We start from the raw sequence: 24,359 nt of genomic DNA, 5'->3' as shown, positions 1-24,359 counted from the left end.
AAGTCTGAAGGAGACTATGAACAACACTAGAGAATAGTACTTCAAACTTTGAGAGAGAACCAACTGTATGCTAAGGCTAGTAAATGTGAGTTCTGGATGGAGGAAGTAAAGTTTTTGGGTCACATGGTGTCTGAAAAGGGAATATCAGTAAACCCAACTACAGTAGAAGCAGTGACAGAATGGAAGCAATTTGGGAACACATTTGAGATTCGTAGTTTCTTAGGATTGGCCGGTTACTATCGAAGATTATTCATTCAAGACTTCTCAAAATTGGACAAACCAATGACACAATTGACTCAAAAGGGGGTAAAGTTTGAATGGAACAAGTCTTGCAAAAATTCATTCCAAGAATTCAAGAAAAGATTGACGAGTGCCCTTATTCTCATAGTATCAGAACATGACGTTGGGTATAATGTGTATTGTGATGCTTCCAAAGAAGGTCTAGGGTGCGTATTGATGCAAAATGGCAAGGTGGTGGCATATGACAAGGTGGTGGCATATGGATCAAGGCAATTAAAGAACCATGAGAAGAATTATCCCACTCATGACTTGGAGTTAGCAGCTATAGTTCACACACTCAAAATCTAGAGACACTAGCTGTATGGTGAAAAGTTTGAGATATTCACCGATCACAAAAGCTTGAAGTATTTGTTCACCCAAAGGGACCTGAACATGTGTCAGAGACGGTGGATGAAGTATCTAGAGGATTATCAATTTACCCTTTCCTATCATCCCGGCAAGGCTAACGTGGCAGATGCGCTAAGTCACAAGAATAGAGTGATTGTTGCTAGTTTAGCACTTAGAGAATCAAGTATCGTTGGAACGCACAATGAATTTGGGGTACAAATGGAGGTTCAAGATGAAAAGGCTTACATAGGTGCTCAGATTGCTATGCCTAAAATTTTGAGCGAGATATTAAAATCACAAAAGTACGATCAGGAGGTAACATTCATCAAGGCACGAATGGAATCTAATGAAACCATGCCTGGTTGGGAAATTCACACAGATGGGAGTTTGAGATATCAAGGTCGAATGTTTGTGCCAAACGACGACTTACTAAGGGAAAAGGTACTTAAAGAGTTCCATCATTCAGTATTTGCAGTATATCCAGGAGGTACTAAGATGTACCAAGACTTAAAACACCAATATTGGTTGGGCAGAATGAAAAGGGACGTAGCAAAGTTTGTGTCTCAGTGCCTAACATGTCAACAAGTAAAGGCTGAACACCAAAGACCGGCATGGATACTTCAACCCTTACCAATCCTGGAGTGGAAATGAGAACACATAACCATGGATTTCGTGACGGGTTTGCCTCGATCACCACAGGGACATGACGGCGTGTGTGGGTAGTGGTGGATTAACTAACTAAGACAGCCCGATTCTTACCTATTGGGTCGTCAAATACGTTAGATTTACTTAGTAGATTGTTCATCAAAGAAGTGATCAGATTACACGGAGTAACAATTAGCATCGTGTCTGATCGTGATCCTTGATTCACTTTGCAATTTTGGCAGAGCTTGCAAAAAGCGATGGGAACGAACCTGTGCTTTAGCACGACATTTCACCCACAAACAAATGGGCAATCTGAAAAGACGACACAAACCTTAGAGGATACGCTTCGGGCTTGCGTCATGGATTTTAAGGGAAGTTGAGAAAAACACCTACCTCTCATTGAGTTTGCTTACAACAATAGTTTACAGGCCAGTATTGGAATGGCACCGTACTAAGCACTTTATGGATGACCTTGTCGGTCACCAGTTTGTTGGACTGAAGTAGGGGAAGCAACCTTGTTAGGACCAGACTTAGTTCAGGAGACCACTGAGAAGATAAAACTGATCAAACAACGGCTAACCATAGCCCAAAGTCGACAAAAGAGCTATACAGATCAAAGGAGACGACCTTTAACATTTAAGGTAAGGGATCATGTTTTTCTCAAAGTTCAACCTCGTCGAGGTACTAAATGATTTGGGAAGAAAGGAAAACTTACACCTCGTTATGTGGGACCCTTTGAAATTCTAAGCAAGGTAGGAGATGTGGCATACCGTTTAGCACTACCACCACATCTCGCAGCGGTGCACAATGTTTTCATATCTCAATGCTATGAAAATATGAGCCACACCTTTCCCATGTTATCAACTGGGGAGAGATTGATCTCAATGAAGATGCAAGCTTTGAGGAAAGGCTTATAAAGATTCTGGATCGACAAGAAAAGAACTTAAGAGACAAAGTCATCCACTTGGTATGAGTGTTGTGGCAGCATTGAGGAGTGGATGAGTCTACTTGGAAAAGAGAGGATGCGATACGAGCCAACTACCCTCAGTTGTTTGAAGATAAAGGTACGCGTTAAAATTTTGAGGACAAAATTATTTAAAGGGAATAGGTTGTAAGAACGTAAATTTTTGGACAACTAATTAGTTGGATAATAACAATATTAAGTCAATTAATAGTGATTATTAAATTATAATAACATCGTAACTAATACCAATATTGAACTTCTTTAAATAAATTTATTTATCTTTATGTGATTAAATTTTTGTATCTAAATATAATTATAGAAGCTAAATGATTTAAACAAATAATAACTAAGTTAGTTAGAGGATAGTAAAAAGCAAAACATCTAAAGATTATGTTATATATATACATTGATTTTCATAATGTAAAAATATAAAATAATAAAAAAATAAATTTGAAATCAGATTTTTGGGTAGAGGAATTCGGCCACCCTTCTTTCCTAAGGAAGGGGGCTATTGGAAGCAAGCATGTCTTAACACTCTAAACCTATGCATACCTTTACACTTTAAGCCTATGCTTGTAGATAATAATTCCCAAACCAAGAGGAAAAATAAAAATAAAATAGGTCCTTAAACTTCTATAACTAAGAGCATTGTTCAAGCCTTCCATTTAGGGGTGTAATTTTGGCCCATGGCCCGCATACGGCCCAAGGTGGGCCCGGCCAGTTAAAGCCCGTTTAGGCCCGAGCCCAAGCCCAACCCGAGGCATTGGGCCAGGGCCTAGGCCATCGTTTTGAAGCCCGGCCCGGCCCGCTGCCTGAACTATTGGCCCGCTCAAGGCCTGCCCAAAAGCCTGGCCGAGGCTCGGCTCGCCCGGCCAACCCGATACCCAGAGTTATTTTTAATAGAAAATAATAAAATTTTCGTGGAAAAAAAAAATGTTTAGGCCCGCCCAAAGCTCGAGCCTAGGCCTATGCCCAGGGCCCCGGCCTATTGGCCTGCCCAAAGCCCGAATATCCTTGGGTTTGGGCCTAGTTTTTTGGCCCGTGGGCCGGCCTGGCTCAGCCTGATCTTTTAACGGGAGCCCACAAGACCCAGCCCGAGCCCGGATGGACCGGGCCAGGACAAAATTACACCCCTACTTCCATTACATACACCCAGTTGAGCAAAAGAAAAAAAAAAAAAGAGGAGAAAAAGAAAGGAAAAAGAGAGGAAGATGAGAGGGTTGCTTGGTGGTTATCAATTCAAAACTAGTGTTGAGAATTGTTTGTAAAAGCTCTTAAGGTGGGAATACTCAATCTTTATCCTCTCTTAGATATGTTTTTTTAACTAAATCTATATATCAAAAATATGCATGAGTATGCATTGTTAATACACAATAACTCAATGCATGTTGATAGAATGATGATCTTATGATTATATGATTTCTATCCTTCTTATAAGTATAGATTAGAGGGTCTAGTTACTGATTTTTCTTCTTATGTGCTTAAATATTCTCCATTGTTTGAATTAATCTTTCATGCTTATGAATTTGTGTTTGCTCTTCATAAATATTATTTTAATCTATTTTCTATTACCACTAATGAAAGTAAATATGAAGGATTAAAGTTTCACATGGGAATAGTAGCAAGAAATAATTTTTATAGTCTAGCATATGACTCATGGTGAATGTAAAGTGTGTTTTCACAAAATAATAAACTTCCAGCAAAACAGATTTTTAATATGTTTTGAATAAACTCAAACAAACTCATGGGAACATTTGTATAACATTTGAAACTATTGGAGTTAGTTTAACATGTTTTCATGGTGCTAGAATATCAACAAAAAAAAAATTTATTTGACAACGATTCGTGGTCGTAACATATTTTTAACTTCATTGCTGTCTGGAGGCAGCAACAATGCTGACTTTACCAGGTCATTGTTTATTCTACAGAATGAGTTTTCAAGTGATTCAAATTGGAAAAGTTTGATTTTTAAGTTACCTTTCAAATGCCGCCAGTTTCATAATTTTGTTTTTTAGCATTGAGAGAGAAACGTCAATTTTTCCAAAATGTGACAGAATCTGTCCAGTTTTCTTTGAAAATTTATTTGACCATCTTCCATTGGGTTTTAGTCTTCAAACTCTTCTGGAAATATGTTCTAAACTCAAATATCTAGCAAACCATTTTGACCATACCTCTTTTTGACACCATTTGATGCCCCTTTTTTATTTTTCAAACATAGATCACTTGTGCTGGAAGTTAATGTAACTCACTGTCCCAGAAAAATCAGTTTTCTCCAAATTTTATTTCTCCATTTTAAAATCATTTTTAGCCTTGGTATTCTTCTCGAAATATTTTCCTAACTTGATGAACTAGCAACAATTAAAATACTATAATGGTTGAACTTCGTTTGGTATGGGTTTCATATTTTCTTGTCTGACCATATAGTGCTGAAAGAAAAGAAGTGTGAATTCTTAAGAAATTTTGAGATGATTCCTGAGACATTCTATCATATTTATTCTGGTTCCCATACATGATTGTGTTGTGCTATATAAACACTATGTCACTGTGGTTTTCAAACTAAAACTCACACATGCATAAAAATTTGAATTCGACGAAGTAAAGAAACACGAAATTGAACCAATAATACATTAAAATTTAAAAGTGATGGGGTGAGTCCAGTTTAGAATCTTGCGCAAGTGAGTTACGAACCCTAACATGGCGCGGGAAGGTATTTCGGCTCTTATCGGTGTAGGCGATATAAGATTGGTGGTGAGGGTGTCACAACATAGACTGTTCCCTTGGGACAGACTGTGATGTCACGACTCGGGTAAGTAACCTTGGTGCGTGGGCATCATTGGTAGTTACAACAAGTAACATTTGAATATTTGACTAATGGGGAGTCAGAATTACCCGTGGCCATTGCTTAGCGGTTGAGTGGAAATAGTTCTCCGCGAGGAGTTACTTAAACTTATCTAATAAACTAAATCTATGAGAATTTAAAAAGAAAGGTGGACATTTTCCTTATGATGAAATACTGCTTCCGTTTGCCATTTTTTTATTTATTTATCTAATGTTATTATTTCAACTGATAGCATTTATGTTATGCTTATTAAATGCTACTTGTTATTCTATTACTACACATTATTCATTAATTGTGAGTATTATTATTATCGGGGTGAATATTTTCGGGTTGTAGTATCTTATTGAGCTCGCCGCTCATTAGTATTCAAATTGCCCTAACGTTTTATGCCAGGTATCGAAGAAACCGAAGGAAACACCGAGGCCTTGCAAGGCGACATTCAACCTTGGTTAGCTTGAAGAGTGCCCAAGTTCCATGAACTATTTTCTAAATTTTCTAGTTTTCTTTTTATATTTATGTTATTTTTATGTACTAAGACTAAGTTGTAATTTAAGAACTTTAAATTTCTGGGTTGTTAATTAATGGATGTTAGTAATATTGGTGGCAATATTGATTTTAAGTTCTAAATCTTATTATGATGTCCTTAAATTTTGGAGCGTCACATCACAGCCTCTTACAAAGAAGATAGTATAGTTGGTTGTTATGGGGTTGATGATGATGTTGATGAAGAAAATGTAGCAGAACGGTTGAATCACTTTAGAGGATCTGGATTCGATAAACCGAACCCAACCTAACCTAACCCAACTCAAAACGAAACAGAGCTATGTATATATATATATATATAGATACACAGCACAGAGTACTGAGTACATACAGACTCACACACCTAAAGGGTTATTAAAATTTAGAGATGAAGATAAAATCCTGGGCTTCTTTTTCTATATTGTACAGATTATAGAGAGGGGCAACCACCCTCAGAAACTTCCCATCTCTCTGTTTGAAGAAACCTCATTTCATCATCTGGGTTTCAATCTCCTAGAGGAGTAAGCAGTGGCGAGAGGGGGAAAAGGCTAGGGAGGGGCGGCGACCGTGGGAAGTTGAGAGAGACTGAGAAGGGAACGACGCCGTTGGAAAGCGGTGGTTGCCGACAATGGTTAGTGTTAGAATTTGTTGGAGGAGAGGAGGGTAGTTTAGTATTATCTAAAAAATATTGATGTGTATTGAGATAAAATTAAAAGTTTTAATTTGTGCATGGTGTAAACTGAGTAAATGGTGTATACTAAGATAAGTAAGGATGTGTAAATAGAATTACCCCCAATCTCTCCACTTTTGGGAAGATTGAAAATGAAGGTTATAAGAGAAATTGATTTCTTTCCGTTTCTCTCAATTTCTCTCCATTTAAGTTATCCAAACAAGTAAGAAAAATACATATATCTCCATTTCTTTTCTTTTCTCTCCAAATCATTCAATCCAAACATAGTGTAATTTTTTATTTAAATTTAAGTAAAAAATTTAATTTGATATGAATTATTTTAATTTTTTATTAAAATATTTTTAAAAATTATCTCCTTATTTAAAATTTTTATTTTCATATAAAAAAAATATTTCTAATGTTTTGTATTTTTAAATTTAAATTTTATGAGTTCTTGATTTGATTTTAAAAAATTGACTATTTCTTAATTTGATAAAAATATTAGAGATAATTTTGTAATACTTTTGCATCAATTTTAAATTTGATGGAAAAAAAAATATAAATGATGGAAGGAGAAATTAACAATGTTCACTCTTTTAAATGGCGCACAATATAAAAAAGTTATGCTTTTTTATTATGAATGTTATGATTGTTTGTGATGTATGTTATGATATTTTGTAGTAAAGTTATAAATAGTGAATTTATGATGCGTACCTTAAAGTTAAGACTGATAATGTTATGACATTTTGTGATTTTTGTTATGACACTTTAAGATTTTGTTATGACATTTTTTAACAAACAAAAGTAATAATTTTTTTAGTAAAAAAGTTAGGGAAATTTATTAAAAAGTCCCATTGTAGGAACTTATAGTCCAGATGGTCCCACGTTTTTTTACTTTGTCTACCAAGTCCTTTTCAGGAGCACTTTGTCACTGCGTAGTCCTTTTTCGATTTCAATGGACATATTGCGGACGGATATGCCCTCATGTAATTCTATGAGGATTTGATGCTGTTATTTTTGGTAGGTGTAATCCCACGTTTCGTGGGGTTTGAGGAAAGCCGTTTACATTGCTACGAAATGGGTGGGCTAGGGTTTTATTCCTTTAGGGTGTTGCGAGTGGGGAAACGAAGTTAGGGTTGCAACGGAGGGAAACGTGGATCATTGACTGCCGTGTGTGGGAGGCCAACGTTAATCCAGGTCGCTCTTTCGGAGGTACGGTACTATACCATTATAAGATTCAACCTTTGCACATTCATGTGAATTTACTACTAAGAACGTCTTCGAACATTGTATTGTTGTATGCACTCATGTTGTACAAATATACAATCTATCTATATCAGTTGCATTCATATGTTACACCGTAATGGGGGATTTCGCCGGATTCACAGTTGGTGATTCAGCAAATCAATCGATCATAATACGATTTCATTTTTTTCGCATTTCAAACTTATATTAATCTGTGTTCTCGCACACGATTTTTACCATATTTTGCTTTCTTAATTATGTGTGTGTTCATGGGGGAGGTAGTTTATATGATCCCAGTTTGAAACGTGTATAGTATTTTTGTGCATGGTTTCCCGCTTCTATGTTAGTTTTGACGACTTACATACATTTCACAAACAGATGGACACATTTATGATGCTCATGTGTTGTTACCAATCTACGAATGTTGCGTACAATCCACGACCGCCGCACATTTACGACAAACTAGTCGAATTTGTTTGTTCAAAATTCAAGGATTTGAACCCAGGAAAGTTATTGTTATTTTACAAGATTCCGTGGTATAAATGACTTCACGTTACAGAACAATGTTGACATGGACAATATGCTCTGTCTTGCTCGCTCATTCCGGTTGCAAATTGTTGATGTGGTAGTGAAACAAACTAATGATGATGTCACATAGATCCAGTCTCACAGCCAGCCTGCTAACGGAACCGATTCGCCTGTTCGCTGCAGTGGGTTTGACAATTTTGACATGGATGACGAGGTTGACTTGCTGGAGACATTCTGCCCCCACAATGACAAGGTCTTCATTTCAGAGTCATGGGCATGTGGGTTCACTCATATAGGTCAGCAGTTTGAAGGCGGCGCGGTTGAATTTCGTAATGTCCTGTGGAAATGCGCTATTCAGTGCGGTTTCCAGTTCAATTATGTTAAAAATGATTCTGTCCGGATTACCGCCATATGCACAATGTCAGCAACGAAGGGATGCAAATGGATTGTTCATGCACGCAAATTGGAGGCTAATGGGTTCTTCTACCTCCACAAATGGATTAATGAACATACGTGCGGTGTTGCTGTGCGAACGTCGACCAATTGGCTGGTTGGTTCAGAGTTGGTGGCGGACATCATATCTAAGCGAATACGTGACAGGCCGCTAACGCGTCCAACAGAAGTTATGCTTGATATGAAACAGGATTACGGTCTAGACATAACTTACCATGTAGCATGGCTTGGGGTTAAGAAAACATTGGGGGAATTATTTGGTGCTCATTCAATATCGTTCGACCAATTGCAGTGGTACAGTGCTGCCGTCATGGAGCACAACCCCGGGAGTTACATTACACTTGAACATGATGAACACACCCACCGTTTCACTAGATTCTTCATCTCTTTCAAGGCATGTATCGACGGGTTCACTCATTGCCGTCCACTTCTTTTCCTTGATGCCACATTTCTCAAAGGTCGCTTCAAAGCATTCTTACTAGCAACCACTGCAAAGGACGGCAACCAAGGTTTGTGTCCCCCATAAAATTTCCTACTACCTCACCCATCCGCCACACTTACACATATTCATCACACACTCCACCACATTCCAAATTTACATAATATACATTACCACCATTTCTAGTAACTATACATCAAACATATATGTTGCAGGTTTATTCCCACTCGCATACGCTGTGGTCGACTCGAAGAACACGTCAAACTGGTCATGGTTTCTACGACATCTCGCATATGTCCTACATGGGGATAGGCCAATGACATTCATATCAGATCGAAATGCCGGTTTATTGGATGCAATGCCAACTGTTTTCCCCAACACGAAACATGCCTTTTATTTGTAGCATTTGCAAAGAAATCTGCGAGATAGATTGCGTTATTAAAACAGTATGCATCGGGCTGGATTGGTGAGTAAATTACGTCAGTGTGCATATGCACCAACGGTTAATGCATTTAACCAGAAAATCAAACAGTTCCACAAATCAGGTCGCGGTGTTGCCGCTCAATTCCTTTCTACCATACCACCTCAACACTGGGCCAACGCATTTTTCAGGTAAACAAAATGCCAATGACCACAATTCTCACCGTCATGCAATATAGCCAATATACAAATTGTCCACATCTTATAAACATTCATAACATACCCACTTATGTCTCAATTACAGGGGGAGACGGTATGGCGAGATGTGCTCCAACGTTGCTGAATCATTCAACTCATGGATAGGAGAAGCTCGCAACCTCCCAATTACCAAATTGGTTGACAGCATAAGAGCCAAAATAATGCGTCAAATGTCGAAGCGTAGAGTTGCAGCACAAACATGGACTGGGACAATATGCCCTAAAATGGAGTCCCGTTTGGAGAGAGCATTCAACAAAGGCAGGTCGTGGCGAGTTAGTCATCAAATGCTGACGTCTACGAGGTCCACTCTTTTTCATCGGTGACTGTTAACATTGCCACTCAAACATGTTCTTGTTTCCAATGGCAACTTAACGGGTTCCCCTACGCACACGCCATGGTCGCCGTTCGAAAAAGTGGTCGGGACTTGAATGATCTGGTAAAACCGTATTTTCATGTTTGCGAATATCATTCAACTTATGCCGCAAGTATCTTTCCAATCCCAACTGTTGAACAACCAACATTTGACCCATACGACTACCTCATCAATCCCCCCGCTATCAAACGCCCTCCAGGCAGGCCAAAGAAGAAGAGGATACTATCAAGGGGTGAGCATGTGCAACAGATTTGTTGTGGAAAGTGTGGGCGCATGGGTAACCACAACAGGAAAACATGCAAGGAACCCATTTAAACCCTTCTTCCTATTCCAAACATTGTTTATAACTATTTTCAATTTCCATCAATGCACTGTGTCAGTGCCAAACATTGTCTATAACTATTTTCAATTTCCGTCAATGCACTGTGTCAGTGCAAAATAAGTACTTATTTGCGTATTTAATATTTCTACAAACAATATGTATCCATATTAGGATGCAATAAAATAAAAATTGTGCGACTCCGCACACTTTATGATTTTAGAATGTTCAATGTAAACATTGCATACTACGTGTTTCACTTATTTTTTCAACTATCCCATATGTAGATGCGCCCGTGGGCCCCATGCTACAGTTCGGACTCGAATTGTCATGGTTCTTAATCTGAACCAAATAGTCCAAATTCGGCAAATCGTTTTGAGAAAACAAATTTTTAGAAAAGAAGTGCCAAACATGGACTGCTTTGCCAGATACAGAGTCCCCACCTAAATATTTTATTTTGGAAAAATTTAAGAAACCCTAACTCGGTGCCAAAGGCCACGTATTCGTCATCACCAAAGTTGCCTCGGCTCGAGAACTTTGGTACGATTGGGGAAGGTCAGCTATGAGCACCCCCGTTCACCCGATCAAAGATCGGCCTCTACTAACCATGATATCTTGTTTTAAAAACATTATATGCTCTTATTCCGGTTATTAGCCTAGAATTACTATGTTATGCGCACAGCAAACAAGTATAGACCAAATCGCCTAAATTGGAACAAAATATTTCATGTTTGTTCTGAAAATGGTTTGCTACTCATAAGTAGGCTAAAATGCAAATTTTGCCACCCTCAAGTGGGCTTTAGAAAGATGGTTTTGCCACTATCTAGTGGGCTTAAAACTCACAGTTTTAGTTCATTATTCCAATTTAGGTAATTCAACCTCCATTCACAGGCACTCAAGCAGTTATATCACATAAGCAGCTAGCCTCATGGTAAGTATGCTATCATGGCAACACTCACACACATGCAAGGATGCTAAAGCATGAGAACTTATCGAGTACTCCGAGCCAAAACAGAAACTAGTTAGTAATCATATGCATGATTCTAGTTCATGTTAAGATGACTAATGCAACACATGCAAAATGCAACTAAGATGGGCTCGGCTAATCTACAATGACATGTGAAATGCTACAACTAACACATATTCAATTTGGAATTGGAATACAAATGCAGTTAGAATGATGTGCCGAGCCCGGTGCATGCAAAACGAATGAATGGATGCAAACGTGCTATCATACTGTATGCTAATTGAAACATGCCCTAGACTAACCATCGAAAGCTAGTAAATAAAAGGGAAGAAAGACGTGGGGTTGGGAGACATACACACACTCACGCACACTTATTACACAATTGCCCTCACTCGGAGGGTCCGAATAAATATTACAGTCCGAATAAATAATACTAAATTAATTATTATAGAATTTTTAATTAATTAACAAATTAAATGCAGAAAGAAGGTGGCCACAGCCCGCCTCGGGACGCCTGAATGATGCATGCTTGACTCGTCTCGCCCGAAAACTCGTTGCCATAGCATTGTTGCCTCTGTTAACACTGCCTTGCTCCTCTGAGGACTGTGAAAATTCTTGGGGCACCTCTGAACTGATTCCTGATCACTCTGGAATATCACCGGCCAATTCAAAGCACCACCGACCATGGGGATGGGCTTATCGGCTAACTGTTATACCACCGGCCAGCCATCGATGGTCGGTCGGCACTGTAGGTGGCCGGCCGGCCATTTCTTCCTGCAAAATCTTGCAGTTGACAGCAGCAGAGGGCAAGCAGTGTATGGCATGGAATTTTCAAGCAAATGTGAGCATGGCCACACTCCCTATCATGCAATGGACTCAAGGGAGCATGGCCCTCGACCCTCGGGCCATCAATCACGCATTTCAATGCATGATGGCCCAAAAGCCAAGTGTGCAACTTCGATATCAAATGAAATGCAAGCACAAAACACATCAAAGGGCCCCAACCCCTATCATGATTGATCAAGAGGCAAGGGATGCATGCTCAATGGAATGCAACCTAGGCATGGAGGCTAAGTGTGCAACATGAACATGCAAATGAGCAATGTATACTAGGCACGCAACCTAAACATGTAAACAAACATGGCATACAACAACATGCGATGATGGACTAAAACCAACATGGATAGCTCGCAAGCATGCCAAAATCAGTGGCCATGTGATGAAAATGAGGCAACCAAGATGCATGCAAACATGCACAATGCAATGGCCCCGAGTCTAAGGCACAAAACATAACTCCACAAAGGCATTGAAATGATGAATTATGGCATACAATGGCATATGTTCCAGCACTGAAGTATGATGCTCAATGGTCCCGAAACATGCAAATATGCCACCCAATGCATGAAATAGCCCCCGAAACTCAAAACTAGGCACATGTATTGAACTATAACTATGCAAAGAAAGCATTATTTGACCATAAAGCACGAAGACAGAGCCAAGGCAGTCCCAAAATATGCACAATACTAGTTTAAAGCATGGCCAAAAAGTGCTAACATGTAGGGCTAAAACAATATGTAAGATTGGCTAGTAAGCATGGTTTATACCACACCTATATGAAGCATATGAAATCTCACCAAACCAGCCAAAAACAGTGAAAAAAACATGTCAAAATATGCCCAAATACCCACTGAAATGAGGTCTACACATGCAAGAACGATGAGCTCCTTTGATAAGCTACAAGAGGGGTTACTCTACACATGCATCAAGGATACTTAGCATAGCAAAACCAACTCTGAAAATGAGTTATGGGGGACCTAAAACCTACTGAAAAATGATAGAAACAAAGCTTGGAAGCTTGCAAATAGGGGGTCCTTTGGAAGGCCCAAAAGGCCACCAAACAAGACAAGGAGAGAGAGGGTTACCTCCCTCTGATTTTAAGGCTCAAGAATACACCTAAGCTACTGAAAATCCACTAGATTTCAGTGGCTAAGAGGCCAAACCAAGGCCAACGCAAATGCTCTAATGTATAGCCCTAATCATGAGGAAATGAAGCATGCAAAAGGGAAGATGACCCCCAACAGAAAAATGCCCTTAATCAAACTTCAAGAGGGGCTCAAAAATAAGACTTTTTTTAGTTCATGGAAAATCTCGAAAAAGCTTTCAAGTAAGGCTAAGCTAGGATGCACAATTAGCCCTAAAAGAGAGATGGAAGATACAAGGAGGTAGATGACCTCAAACAGAAAAGTGTCCTTAATCGAACTTCAAGAGGAGCTCAAAATAAGACACTTTACAGTTTATGAAAAATCCAGAAATACTTGCAAGTAAGGCTAATCAATGGAGCAAAAAAATGCAAGTTTAAGGGAAATAGGTGCTTACCCCTGGAGAGCAACAAAGCTGGAGCTTTTGGACCAAGTTGGTGAACCTTCAACCCTTGCAAATCAACCCCAAAGTGCTGGAATGGATGGTGAAGGTGTGGTGCTAAGGGTTGTAGTGCAAATGGTCCAAGAAAACTAGGGTTTAGAGGCTTAAGTGTAGAGATATAGAGAGAGAGAAAGTTGTAAGCCTCTGGAATTTTCAGAACCATGGCAAAGGAGAGGGGAGCCTTCCTTTATAGAGCCAAGAGACTAAAGCTTCTCTTAGAAGCTTCAAACCAAGAGCAAAGATCCTCCATACACGTGTATGGAGGATCCAGTCTGTGCCCTCCAGCTGGCAGAGCTGGCATCCATTCAATCTGTAGAATACACCGGAAGGTCGTCGGCTAGCAAAATTGGTCGGCCGGCTACTTTAACTGGTCGGTCGGCCATCTGTTCTGGTCGGTCGGTTGGAAAAATCTACTCTGCAGGTCCAATTTCAAATGGGCATAACTCCTTCATGTGAACTCATTTTCAGGTCATTCTTGTGTCCAAATTAAAACCCCGGAAGTAAGCTTTCCAATGGCACCAGCCTTGCATCAAAATTCCAACTATGAAAAAAGTTATGCTTGTTTTGGTGAAGGTTGCTTAGTTTCGGTCAAACCGGGATGATGCCTAACTTCAACCAATAATATCTCCCCCATCCGGACTCGGCCTTAGGATATTCTTGAGTGCAAAATGAAGCCCCGGAAGTCTTCTTTCCAACGGTGGTGGCCTCATAGCTTAACTTAGAGTGCATAGACAGATAAACCTGATTTAGCGAGGACTGCCCGACTCTCTTTTAGCGATTCATACCCAACTTCTTCCCCAGCTAGGTTTCTTCTCTCTTCTCATCTTTTCTTCAACTATAAACCCCTAAACAAGGTGTTTTGAAATATTTTTCAAAGATTTCATCTCTCTTTCATTCATTTTCACTTTGTCCTTGCTCGGTTTATCGAAAAGTGCATCATTTGACAAAATGTGAGCCTCGGAACATTGTAAAAACTTTATTTCAAAAATATTTTGAAAGAGAGGGTTCTAAGGTCTAAGAACCATCCAAAATAACTTTGGTCCAAAATGGGGGTGTGAAGTTGAGATTTGACGCTCTCCTTGCCAAAGAAACTGACCTTTTGTATAGCATAGCCTGCACATCTTTCACCACCAAAGAAAACCATCAGTAACGCCCAAGTCTTAAGGGCGGTCAAAAATGGAGTGTCTACAGTTGCCCCTCTTTGATAGAACTCGAAAGTCAAGAAGTGACGTGAGTGAATGTCAAAGCCCAGAGACGACCCATTTTTGACGAGGCCCAAAGACTTGGACAAACAAATAAAATACAAATGTAATTGGTTGAATCCACAGGCTGCCTACGTATCCCTTTGCAAGGAATCAAACTCACGTAGTTCAAGGGGCAGGATGCAAATGATATGCAGGAAGACTTTGATAATTGGACTTATACGCTACGCGAAGCCGATTTGAAAATTGGACTTATACGCTACGCGAAGCCGGTTTGAAAATTGGACTTATACGCTACGCGAAGCCGGTTTGAAAATTGGACTTTTATGCTACGCGAAGCCGGTTTGATAATTGGGGATTTATGCCATGCAATGCAATGTAAAAAATGCGATGTAATAACTAGAAAGCGAAGGTACCTTACAGGGGCAATTGGCAATGACCTACCTCATGCTACTGGAGACCTTCCCCTTCTTCTTGGTTAAACTGCAGGTACTACTTTTCTCCCTGACTATGGTTGCAGCTTTTCATATTCTCCAACAGGGTGACAGACTAGGTTGATTCGGTATCCAGAATTGAGGCGCATACATATGCTATCTCAATCTATGGGGCTGCCATACAGATTTCAAGCCGAAGATATACCCCTGGGTATTTAAACCAGACTTTAGTCTCGGAAATCCCGAACCTTTGTGTTATAGGCATGAGCCATTCGAACTCTAGTTTCCACCGTCTCAATTGGTCTCCTAGGAACTCATCGCAAACACAGGTAGGTGGCTATACCAGACCATCGGAAGTCGTTCGGGCACGACAAACACCAAAGGAATTGCACCTTTAGAGGATTTAAGGTCTCCTAGACCGGAGAGTGCACAAGAAAGTGCGAGTGAAGAGTGAATGCACAAAACAATGCTAAGAAGATGCATGAAACAGTGCGATGCAACGTACTAACAAGTACAGGTTAGGTGCGCAAGAAAGCGTGATAGAATGCATGCAAAATGCAAGTAAGGTGCACAAAACAGTGCGACGCAATGCACTGACAAATGCTACAACCATTTTCTATGCAAGATGAGAGAGAGCATGTAATGAAATGCACAAGATAGTGCGATGCGCAAGAGAGCGCGAGTGTAAACTGCACAAAATAGTGCGATGTGCAAGAGAGCGCGAGTGATAAACTGCACAAAACAGTGCGATGCGCAAGAAAGCGCGAGTGATAAACTGCACAAAACAATGCGATGCGCAAGAAAGCGCGAGTGATAAACTACACAAAATAGTGCGATACACAAGAAAGCGCGAGTGATTTGAAATGCACAAGACAGTGCGATACGCTAAACAGCGCGAGTGATTTGAAATGCACAAGAAAGTGCGATACGCTAAACAGCGCGATTGATTTTGAAATGCACAAGACAGTGTGATACGCTAAACAGCACGAGTGATTTGAAATGAACAAGAAAGTGCGATACGCTAAACAGCGCGATTGATTTTGAAATGCACAAGACAGTGCAATACGCTAAACAGCGCGATTGATTTTGAAATGTACAAGACAGTGCGATACGCTAAACAGCATGAGTGATTTGAAATGCACAAGAAAGTGCGATACGCTAAACAGTGCGATTGATTTTGAAATGCACAAGACAGTGCGATATGCTAAACAGCGCGAGTGATTTGAAATGCACAAGACAGTGCGATAAAATGTATCTTCTATGCAAGTATGGGAGCACATTCTATGTATGAGACAAACAAGACATATTCTATGCAACTTTTGAAAGCACGTTCCATGCAATATTGAAAGCACATTCTTTGTATGAGACAAACAAAGCATATTCTATGCAAAAATTGAAAACAAGCATATTCTATGTATGAATCATAACGATGCGCGGCACGCATGTAACAGAAGAGTATATGAAAGTGCACATTCTATGTAATAGAGGGGCATCAAACATGTACCCCGGTGCTTCCGATTTACCTCTTAGAGGACTTTGTAACACACTCAGCTCAAAAGGGTACACCCTGTCTATATTGGCGAAAGATAACATCTGCAGTTGCTTTAATTGCTATTCTGACTTGAAGCAAGCTTAAGCTTGGAGTAGAGGCACACTCATTCTTCGGAGCACTGACAAGGTCTGAAGAGGTACATCCGGAGTACAATCTCAGAATTTGCCAAAATTAAAACACACTAAGATGCTCCAAATTTTCCCTTTTTTTCTTTTGCTTTGCAGTCTGGAACCCACATAGCTTCAAATAGGTCCTTGTTTTACTGTTTACACTTATCGGGGGTGGACCCTACAGTTTTATGAAAGAACAAATACTGTTTTGCACAAATGTGGAGAATGGCACAGCACTCTAAGCACAAGATGATTTTTTTTTTTGAAATTGAGAAACGAGTTCTCAACCATGTATTGAGCCTATAACTGAATACAGCGAAAAAGACTCAATAACGAAAAACAAAAAGGAAAACAACCTAAACACATCGAGACATACTCGGAACGACTCAAAGCAAGAATCGAGACAAACAAAACAAAAGACACGACACTCAGATGTATTACGAAGACGGCAGACCTCTCAGATCGCGAGGAGCCAGTTTCTCCAGGTATTGTTTCCCACCCTTTCTCATTTGTGATTCTCACATCACTCAGCCCTCAGGCTCTATTTTTTCTAAAAAAGCCCTTTTCTCACTTTTTCTCTCAGTGCACACCTCTCTATTCTTCAATCTCTCATTTTTTATCCCTCTCCTGGGTGGTTGATGGATAAGCTGGAAATTGTGGGCTCTAGCCCCTGGTATTCTGCCAGATTCTTATTCTTGTTCACAACAATAAGTTTCTCCCTGAGAGGGGCTGTGCTACAACTGGGTGTGTAGCAAATCTGGAGCTAACATCAGTTGACGATGCTCTGCTGGGGAGTTTGGACGTGATCAGATCTGTCCAGATGAGGGAGTGGAATATCTTGATCCATTCCAGCTCGTGCTTCTACCTCGTTGCTTGGAGGATGAGAGAGCTTTCGGCATTTTGCTGTTAGCTTCAGTTGTGCCCTTTTCTGGCGGGTAGAGTGCCGTTTCTGGCAAGTATGTTGACAATAGGGAAAAGACAGAACACCTGACTCAAATGTGTCCTAAGTTCATCATTTTGACCATTTTTTATTTTTTGCTTCTGCTAAAACAATTTTGATTAGCATAAGAGTTTGATTAACATGCCTGTTCAACTTTTTGATTTTGAAAATCATGCAAGTCAGGCTGTGAGCACTGAAAGTTTTTCCTTTTTTGGGTCCAAAAAATGGTCCAGTTTTGGAAAAGATGGAATAATTTTTGAGAAAATTAGCCAACTTCAGTAAAAATTCTCAAAAACTATTTTTGCAAACGGCCATTGCTCGACGAGCACGGAACCTACTCTTGAGATGCACAACCTCAGATCCAAAACAATGGAAAACTGCCCCTTTGTCTGAAGGATACCGCATGGTAACGGAAAGTTGCCTCTTGTTTGGATAACGCCGCAGCACATTGTATGGCAATGGAAAGTTGCCCTTTGTTTGAATGGCACCGCAGCGCACTGAATGGCAATGGAAAGTTGCCCTTTGTTTGAATGGCACCACAGTGCATTGTAGTCAGTCCTCAGAGTGACGAACACAACCAAACTCTTGAACACAGATAAGGTAAAGATGATCAAAACCATTACATGGACATAATCAATTTGGAAGTGTTTGTAGCTGGACTTCAGGATGAAGTTGCCTACGTATCCCAAACATGGGAATCAAGCCTTACGTAGTTCGGAGTTAAGGTACACTCGTATATTTAACCTCTCCTTTTGCGCTCTAACTTTTGCCAAGGCCGCCCTTCCGGGTTTTCAACCTTGCGAGCTCTGTTCTTCTTTTCTTTTCATTTTTTTTTTATTTTTTCATCTTTTTCTTCATTTTTCTCTTTGCATTTTTCTCTTTTGTTCTTTTCTTTTCTTTTTTTTTTCGCTCTAACTTTTGCCTGGGTCGCCCTTTCGGGTTTTTGGCCCAGTGAGCCTCTCAAGGGTAAAAGTGTAGCTTGGTCCATGTCAAATGGTTCTGAGATCTCGAATCCGTCTGAATCCAAGAGAGTGACTGTTGTTCGCTGACAATGTAGGAGTCCATCCCATGGGGGCTGGATTTGCCCCTAGTGTTGTGGATAAGAACTCAGTTGTTCTTCAGCAATACTTTCTTCTTTCTTCTCTTCTAGGGTTTGGCATTCTTGCCAGTCTTCATTGATTTGCAGGATAATCCATCTTCGGCTCTTTGAGCACATCTGGCATTTTTGCCCCTAGTTCCAGGGATACTTCTGATCTAGCTTTGCAAGCTTCTTTTGGCGACATCTGATCTCCTTGATCTGACTTTTCTTGCCCCTAGTTCGAAGGCTGCTTCAAATATGGCCACACAAGCCTCCTTTGATGGTTGACCATTGACCATTCTGAATTTAAGTCCAAGGTTTGAAAATGAGGGGTCGAATCTCGAGGCTGAGAGCGATCCTAGGCTGCACAATCTCAAGAGCGATTCCACACAGGTCTTCGCAGGATCGCACAAAATATTTTTTTGAAATCTTTTAAGAAACGACTAGTCGCTCGCGTTGAAGATAATGTGGGACCAATTTGGATCAAGCCAGGATCCTTCTCAGTACTCACATTAACAAGCATGATCTCGATCATTAAAGGTTTAACATGCCTCTCTTTCTCTCAAATGATCAAATTTTTGTAAAACCCGAGGAATTCCTTCCTCTTCGTTTTCACCGTAGTGTTCAAAAAGTTTTGAAAAACTTAGGTCAATGCAATGATTTTGGGGTGCAGAAGAGTAGGCGAAAAGTACTGCCGTTTCATTCAAACTTTCTGGCACAACTGGCATAAGGCAGAAGCAATCACAAAAGCATGAAAAATCACTGCTGTTTCATTCATAACTGTTGGTGTAACTGGCTCCATGGCAGAAACAGACTCAAAAGAAAGCGAAAAGACAGACACAAAACAAAATAGTGATGCCCGAGGTAATACCCTCGGAATCACCTGACTCTAACAAAATAGGACTGACTCGATATAACAAGACAGACCCGAAACAAAAAGACTGACTCAAAACAAAGAGACAGACTCAAAACAACACAACAAAATTGACCTAAATACCTGAGTCAGAAACTAGCATTCGCAAATGCTCAAAAGAGTGCGTGCCATACGCCACATCTGGAGTAAATCGAGCGCCACCCGCAGCTGGTTCATCCTCCGATCATTATCCCCCAAGTTCATTGACTCGGTGCCGATAGACTTTGCTGAGTTGGTGCGACGATGACCTTATTGTCAATCAAATCTTGTATTTCGTGGTGAAGACGGAAACAACTATCAGTGACATGGCCGACTTGCTGATGAAAGGCACAGTACTTGGCCGGATCATGGGAGGGAGGAAGTTTATCTGGCAGTGGTCGCGGCTCCAGGGGTTTCAGATCCCCCTCTCTAATCAGGACCCTCAAGGCCGCTGATAGAGACATGTACAGTGGTGCGAACACCCTCTGGCTCCGAGGTGGGTGTTTTGAAGTTTGTGGAGTTTTACTAGATGCACCAACAAAGGGATTGACAGGCGCTGACTAGGCTTGCTGATCTCTTCTGAGCATGGGATTAGGGCTGAAAGGAACATTTCTGGTACAACGGCCCTTCTCCCGGCTTGCCCCTTGATTCAGACTGCTCTCATTCTAAGTGGCGAAAGTGTCATCCACAGTTTTTGCAGCAACTGCGAGTACTTGCTGTTTGTTCAGCCCTTCGGCTTTCACAGCCTCAATATCCCACTGAAGATGCTCATGGGGACTAACGTTTGCCCCTGTCTTGTTCTTATCACTGGCCTCCACTTTGCTAAAAGATTGGCCTTCTCCCAATGCAGCCCGTCCTGAGGAGCTTTTTGACATGAACTCCCTGGTATGTGATGCGGTTGATGACGGAGCCAAAACTCCAAAGGCCAGATCTGCCACAGTTCTCTGAAGATCTTCGATCATCCTCATCAGCTCAGAAGTAGTGGGTTCATGGGTTTGAGATAATTGGGGTTCAGATGCACCCATCATGCATAAGTCCATGCTTTTCAGGATAAACACCTCAGGCTTGGGTAGATGGGCCGGGGTGATGTATACGCTGGGGTTGTAAGGGACGCCCAGTGTATGGATCAGATTGAGATGTGGATGAGGTACTTGGTCATTGGGGCTGAAGGTGAAACTATCGTCCGGTTGTCGATGAGATTTTGAACCTCATGACGAAGGCGGTAGCAACGGTCGGTGCCATGACCACGCTGATGATGGTACATACAGTACTTGGAGGGGTTATGTCTGGCTCAGAGTGGGTTAGACAGAGGTTGAGGATCGAGGGGTTTGAGATACCCTCTTTCTATTAAGACTTTTAGTGCGCTGGTCAGGCTCATTTAGAGGGGGGTGAAAGTTCTGTCTTGAGCTCGGGCTGGGCTAGCAGTTTGTAGGCTTGGATTGGCAAAAGGGTCGGTTGTGGTGACTATATTGATTTCGGTGGGTTTGGCAATAGTGCTACTACCAGTATTGGTGTTTCCTGCAATTGCCCTCCTTATCGGTTCACTTGTTCTGGGAATGATCCTGCTGTTGAACGCATTCTTGACCTGAACCCCCAGTTCATGCAAACTTTTGAAAGTGAATAGTGGAGCGACTATCAACTTTTGCAACATATCTTGCTCGAGGTTTCGCACCATCATCTGTACTTGATCCCTCTCGGAAGGCTGATCTGTCATCTGTGCTGCCTTCGCTCTCCATCTTGCAATAAATTCCACAAAAGGCTCTGTTGGGTTCTGGCGGGTTGTTTCAAGCTCTTGCATGGTCATTTTAACTTGGGTATTGTAGGAATACTGATCGACAAAGGCCTCAGCCAATTCTTCCCAGTCTTGCTTCACTTTATCTTCCAACTTAGCGTACCAAGTGGTTGCTACACCCGTCAGGGTTATTCCATACAGAGAGAGTTTCTGTGGCTTAGTCAGACCCATTGGCTTCAGGACATCCAAGAAAAGTCAGATATGTACCATTGGATCTCCAGACCCGTCGAAACGGTTGATATATGGCATTTTGAATCTGTCTGAGAGCTGAACGGCAGCCTCGGTGTGCCTATCCTCAATGTCGGGAATGGAATTAAGGCCCTGTGCCTTCTTGAATTGCTTCTCAAGGTTCGCAATCTTCACTGCAGTCAGATTGAGCTCATTAACATCAAGGGAATAAAGCCTCCCATTAGGCTGCACCAAGGGTCTGAGCATCTGAGCCTGAGTCAACCTTTCTCGAGGATTCGAACACTGCAAATCTTCAACTGGCGGAAGTGGGTCAAAGTTTGGCTGGGGTCCCAAAGCTGGATGTGAGGCAGATGCCCCAGATGAACGCTGCATTTCAATACTAGTCTCAACCTACATGGCAGTTCCCTGATTTAATGCTGCTATCACGGCCACAAATTCTTCCGAACCCTGTGCCATCATGGTCTGCTGAGTCTGAACAAAGGTGATGTGACTGGCGACTGACGGATCAGATGAACCGGTGAGCCTTGACTGGCCTTTCTTTGCCTTGCCTCAGCGAAAGAACACTGGTTGCCTTTGAATTGAATTTCTGACCTAACAAAGTCTATCAGCACTAGTCCAATGTACCCGGGGGATATCGGAGCCTTCTGAAGCTATGGTTCCAAGACTACCTAGTAAAAGAGAAAACAGATAGCACCTCAGCCTGATTTCACCAAAACAGATATGAGCATACTAGGATGACTATGCCTCCTACTGAATTTTGCCCCAAAATTCTGCCTGTAAACTGATACCCTCAGGTAAAACTGATTCCCCAAATACCGATCCTGATGCCCACAGGCCTGATACTCAAACTTGCAAACTGATACATGCACTCCTTGTAGAGATACACTTTAGAGCACATGGCAAACAAGTGAGAGCCAAAACACCCCTATGTTGGGGTAGGGTTTCCCTGTCCTATTTTGTCAGGAGCTAGGGTTTCATTACGCACGCAGTGGTTTCAAACAACCTACAATCGGGTAAGCAACCTGTCCTAGCTTGGAATGGTCATTATGGATTCCGAATATGCACTAGGTCGAATGGTCGAAAAGGGTGCCCCGGTAAAACCGGGGTTTGTGCTCCCATACTGGCAGAGCCCATAACCGGTCAGCCTTATGGCATGCTTTGACAAAGCAAGCCTCCGGCAAACCGTTCAGGAATAGCAGATGGCAAACACGGTGTCCTAGGTGCACCAATGTACATGCAATGCAAAGAAACACATAAGTGTAGTCAAAACAGGATATCATGCGTTCGAGTCAAGTTCTCTAAAGTCCCCAACAGAGTCGCCAGAAACTGTAGACGTGCCCGTGGGCCCCATGCTACAGTTCAGACTCGAATTGTCACGGTTCTTAATCTGAACCAAAGAGTTCAAATCCGGCAAATCATTTTGAGAAAACAGATTTTTAGAAAAGAAGTGCCAAACATGGACTGCTTTGCCAGATACAGAGTCGCCACCTAAATATTTTATTTTGGGGGAATTTAGGAAACCCTAACTCGGTGCCAAAGGCCATGTGTCCGTCATCACCAACTGCTTTGCCAGATACAGAGTCGCTACCTAAATATTTTATTTTGGGAGAATTTAGGAAACCCTAACTCGGTGCCAAAGGCCACGTGTCCGTCATCACCAAAGTTGCCTCGGCTCAGGAACTTGGGTACGATTGGGGAAGGTCAGCTATGAGCACCCCCGCTCGCTCGATCAAAGATCGGCCTCTACTAACCATGATATCTTGTTTTGAAAACATTATATGCTCTTATTCCGGTTATTAGCCTAGAATTACTATGTTATGCGCACAGCAAACAAGTATAGACCAAATCGCCTAAATTGGAACAAAACATTTCATGTTTGTTCTAAAAATAGTTTGCTACTCGCAAGTAGGCTAAAATGTAGATTTTGCCACCCTCAAGTGGGCTTTAGAAAAGATGGTTTTGCCACTATCTAGTGGGCTTAAAACTCACAGTTTTAGTGCATTATTCTAATTTAGGTAATTCAACCTCCATCCACAGGCACTCAAGCAGTTATATCACATAAGCAGCTAGCCTCATGGTAAGTATGCTGTCATGGTAACACTCACATACATGCAGGGATGCTAAAGCATGAGAATTTACCGAGTACTCCGAGCCAAAACAGAAACTAGTTAGTAATCATATGCATGATCCTAGTTCATGTTAAGATGGCTAATGCAACACATGCAAAAATGCAACTAAGATGGGCTCGGCTAATCTACACTGACATGTGAAATGCTACAACTAACACATATTCAATTTGGAATTGGAATACAAATGCAGTTAGAATGATGCGCTGAGCCCAGTGCATGCAAAACGAATGAATGGATGCAAACGTGCTATCATACTGGATGCTAATTGAAACATGCCTTAAACCAACCATCGAAAGCTAGTAAATAAAAGGGAAGAAAGACGTGGGGTTGGGAGACATATACACACTCACG

At 41.2% G+C, this 24,359-nt stretch overlaps 1 protein-coding gene across 1 annotated transcript; it reads left to right on the top strand.

Annotated features, from left to right (window-relative positions):
* The first annotated feature begins 672 nt into the window (after positions 1-672).
* Positions 673-9,933, top strand: LOC145799225 (uncharacterized). The gene is made up of 5 exons (XM_082888761.1): positions 673-1,068; positions 8,171-9,002; positions 9,148-9,299; positions 9,417-9,544; positions 9,657-9,933. The coding sequence occupies exons 1-5, from the start codon at positions 673-675 to the stop codon at positions 9,931-9,933; spliced, it is 1,785 nt and encodes a 594-aa protein (XP_082744887.1).
* Positions 9,934-24,359: the final 14,426 nt, after the last annotated feature.

This window comes from Camellia sinensis, chromosome 9, assembly GCF_055761805.1.
Source record: "Camellia sinensis isolate YWXY chromosome 9, ASM5576180v1, whole genome shotgun sequence".
Taxonomy (NCBI): domain Eukaryota; kingdom Viridiplantae; phylum Streptophyta; class Magnoliopsida; order Ericales; family Theaceae; genus Camellia; species Camellia sinensis.
The sequence above is the reverse complement of the archived record's forward strand: the minus strand, read 5'-3'. Positions and strand labels throughout refer to the sequence as shown.

Excerpts from the sequence above, each read along its gene's own strand:
- LOC145799225 (XM_082888761.1), top strand. The coding sequence starts at position 673 with ATGTGTCAGAGACGGTGGATGAAGTATCTAGAGGATTATCAATTTACC. Across the intron at positions 9,003-9,147 it reads TGCAAAGGACGGCAACCAAG|GTTTATTCCCACTCGCATAC; the intron begins GTTTGTGTCCCC and ends TATATGTTGCAG. Across the intron at positions 9,300-9,416 it reads TATTGGATGCAATGCCAACT|TGTGCATATGCACCAACGGT; the intron begins GTTTTCCCCAAC and ends AAATTACGTCAG.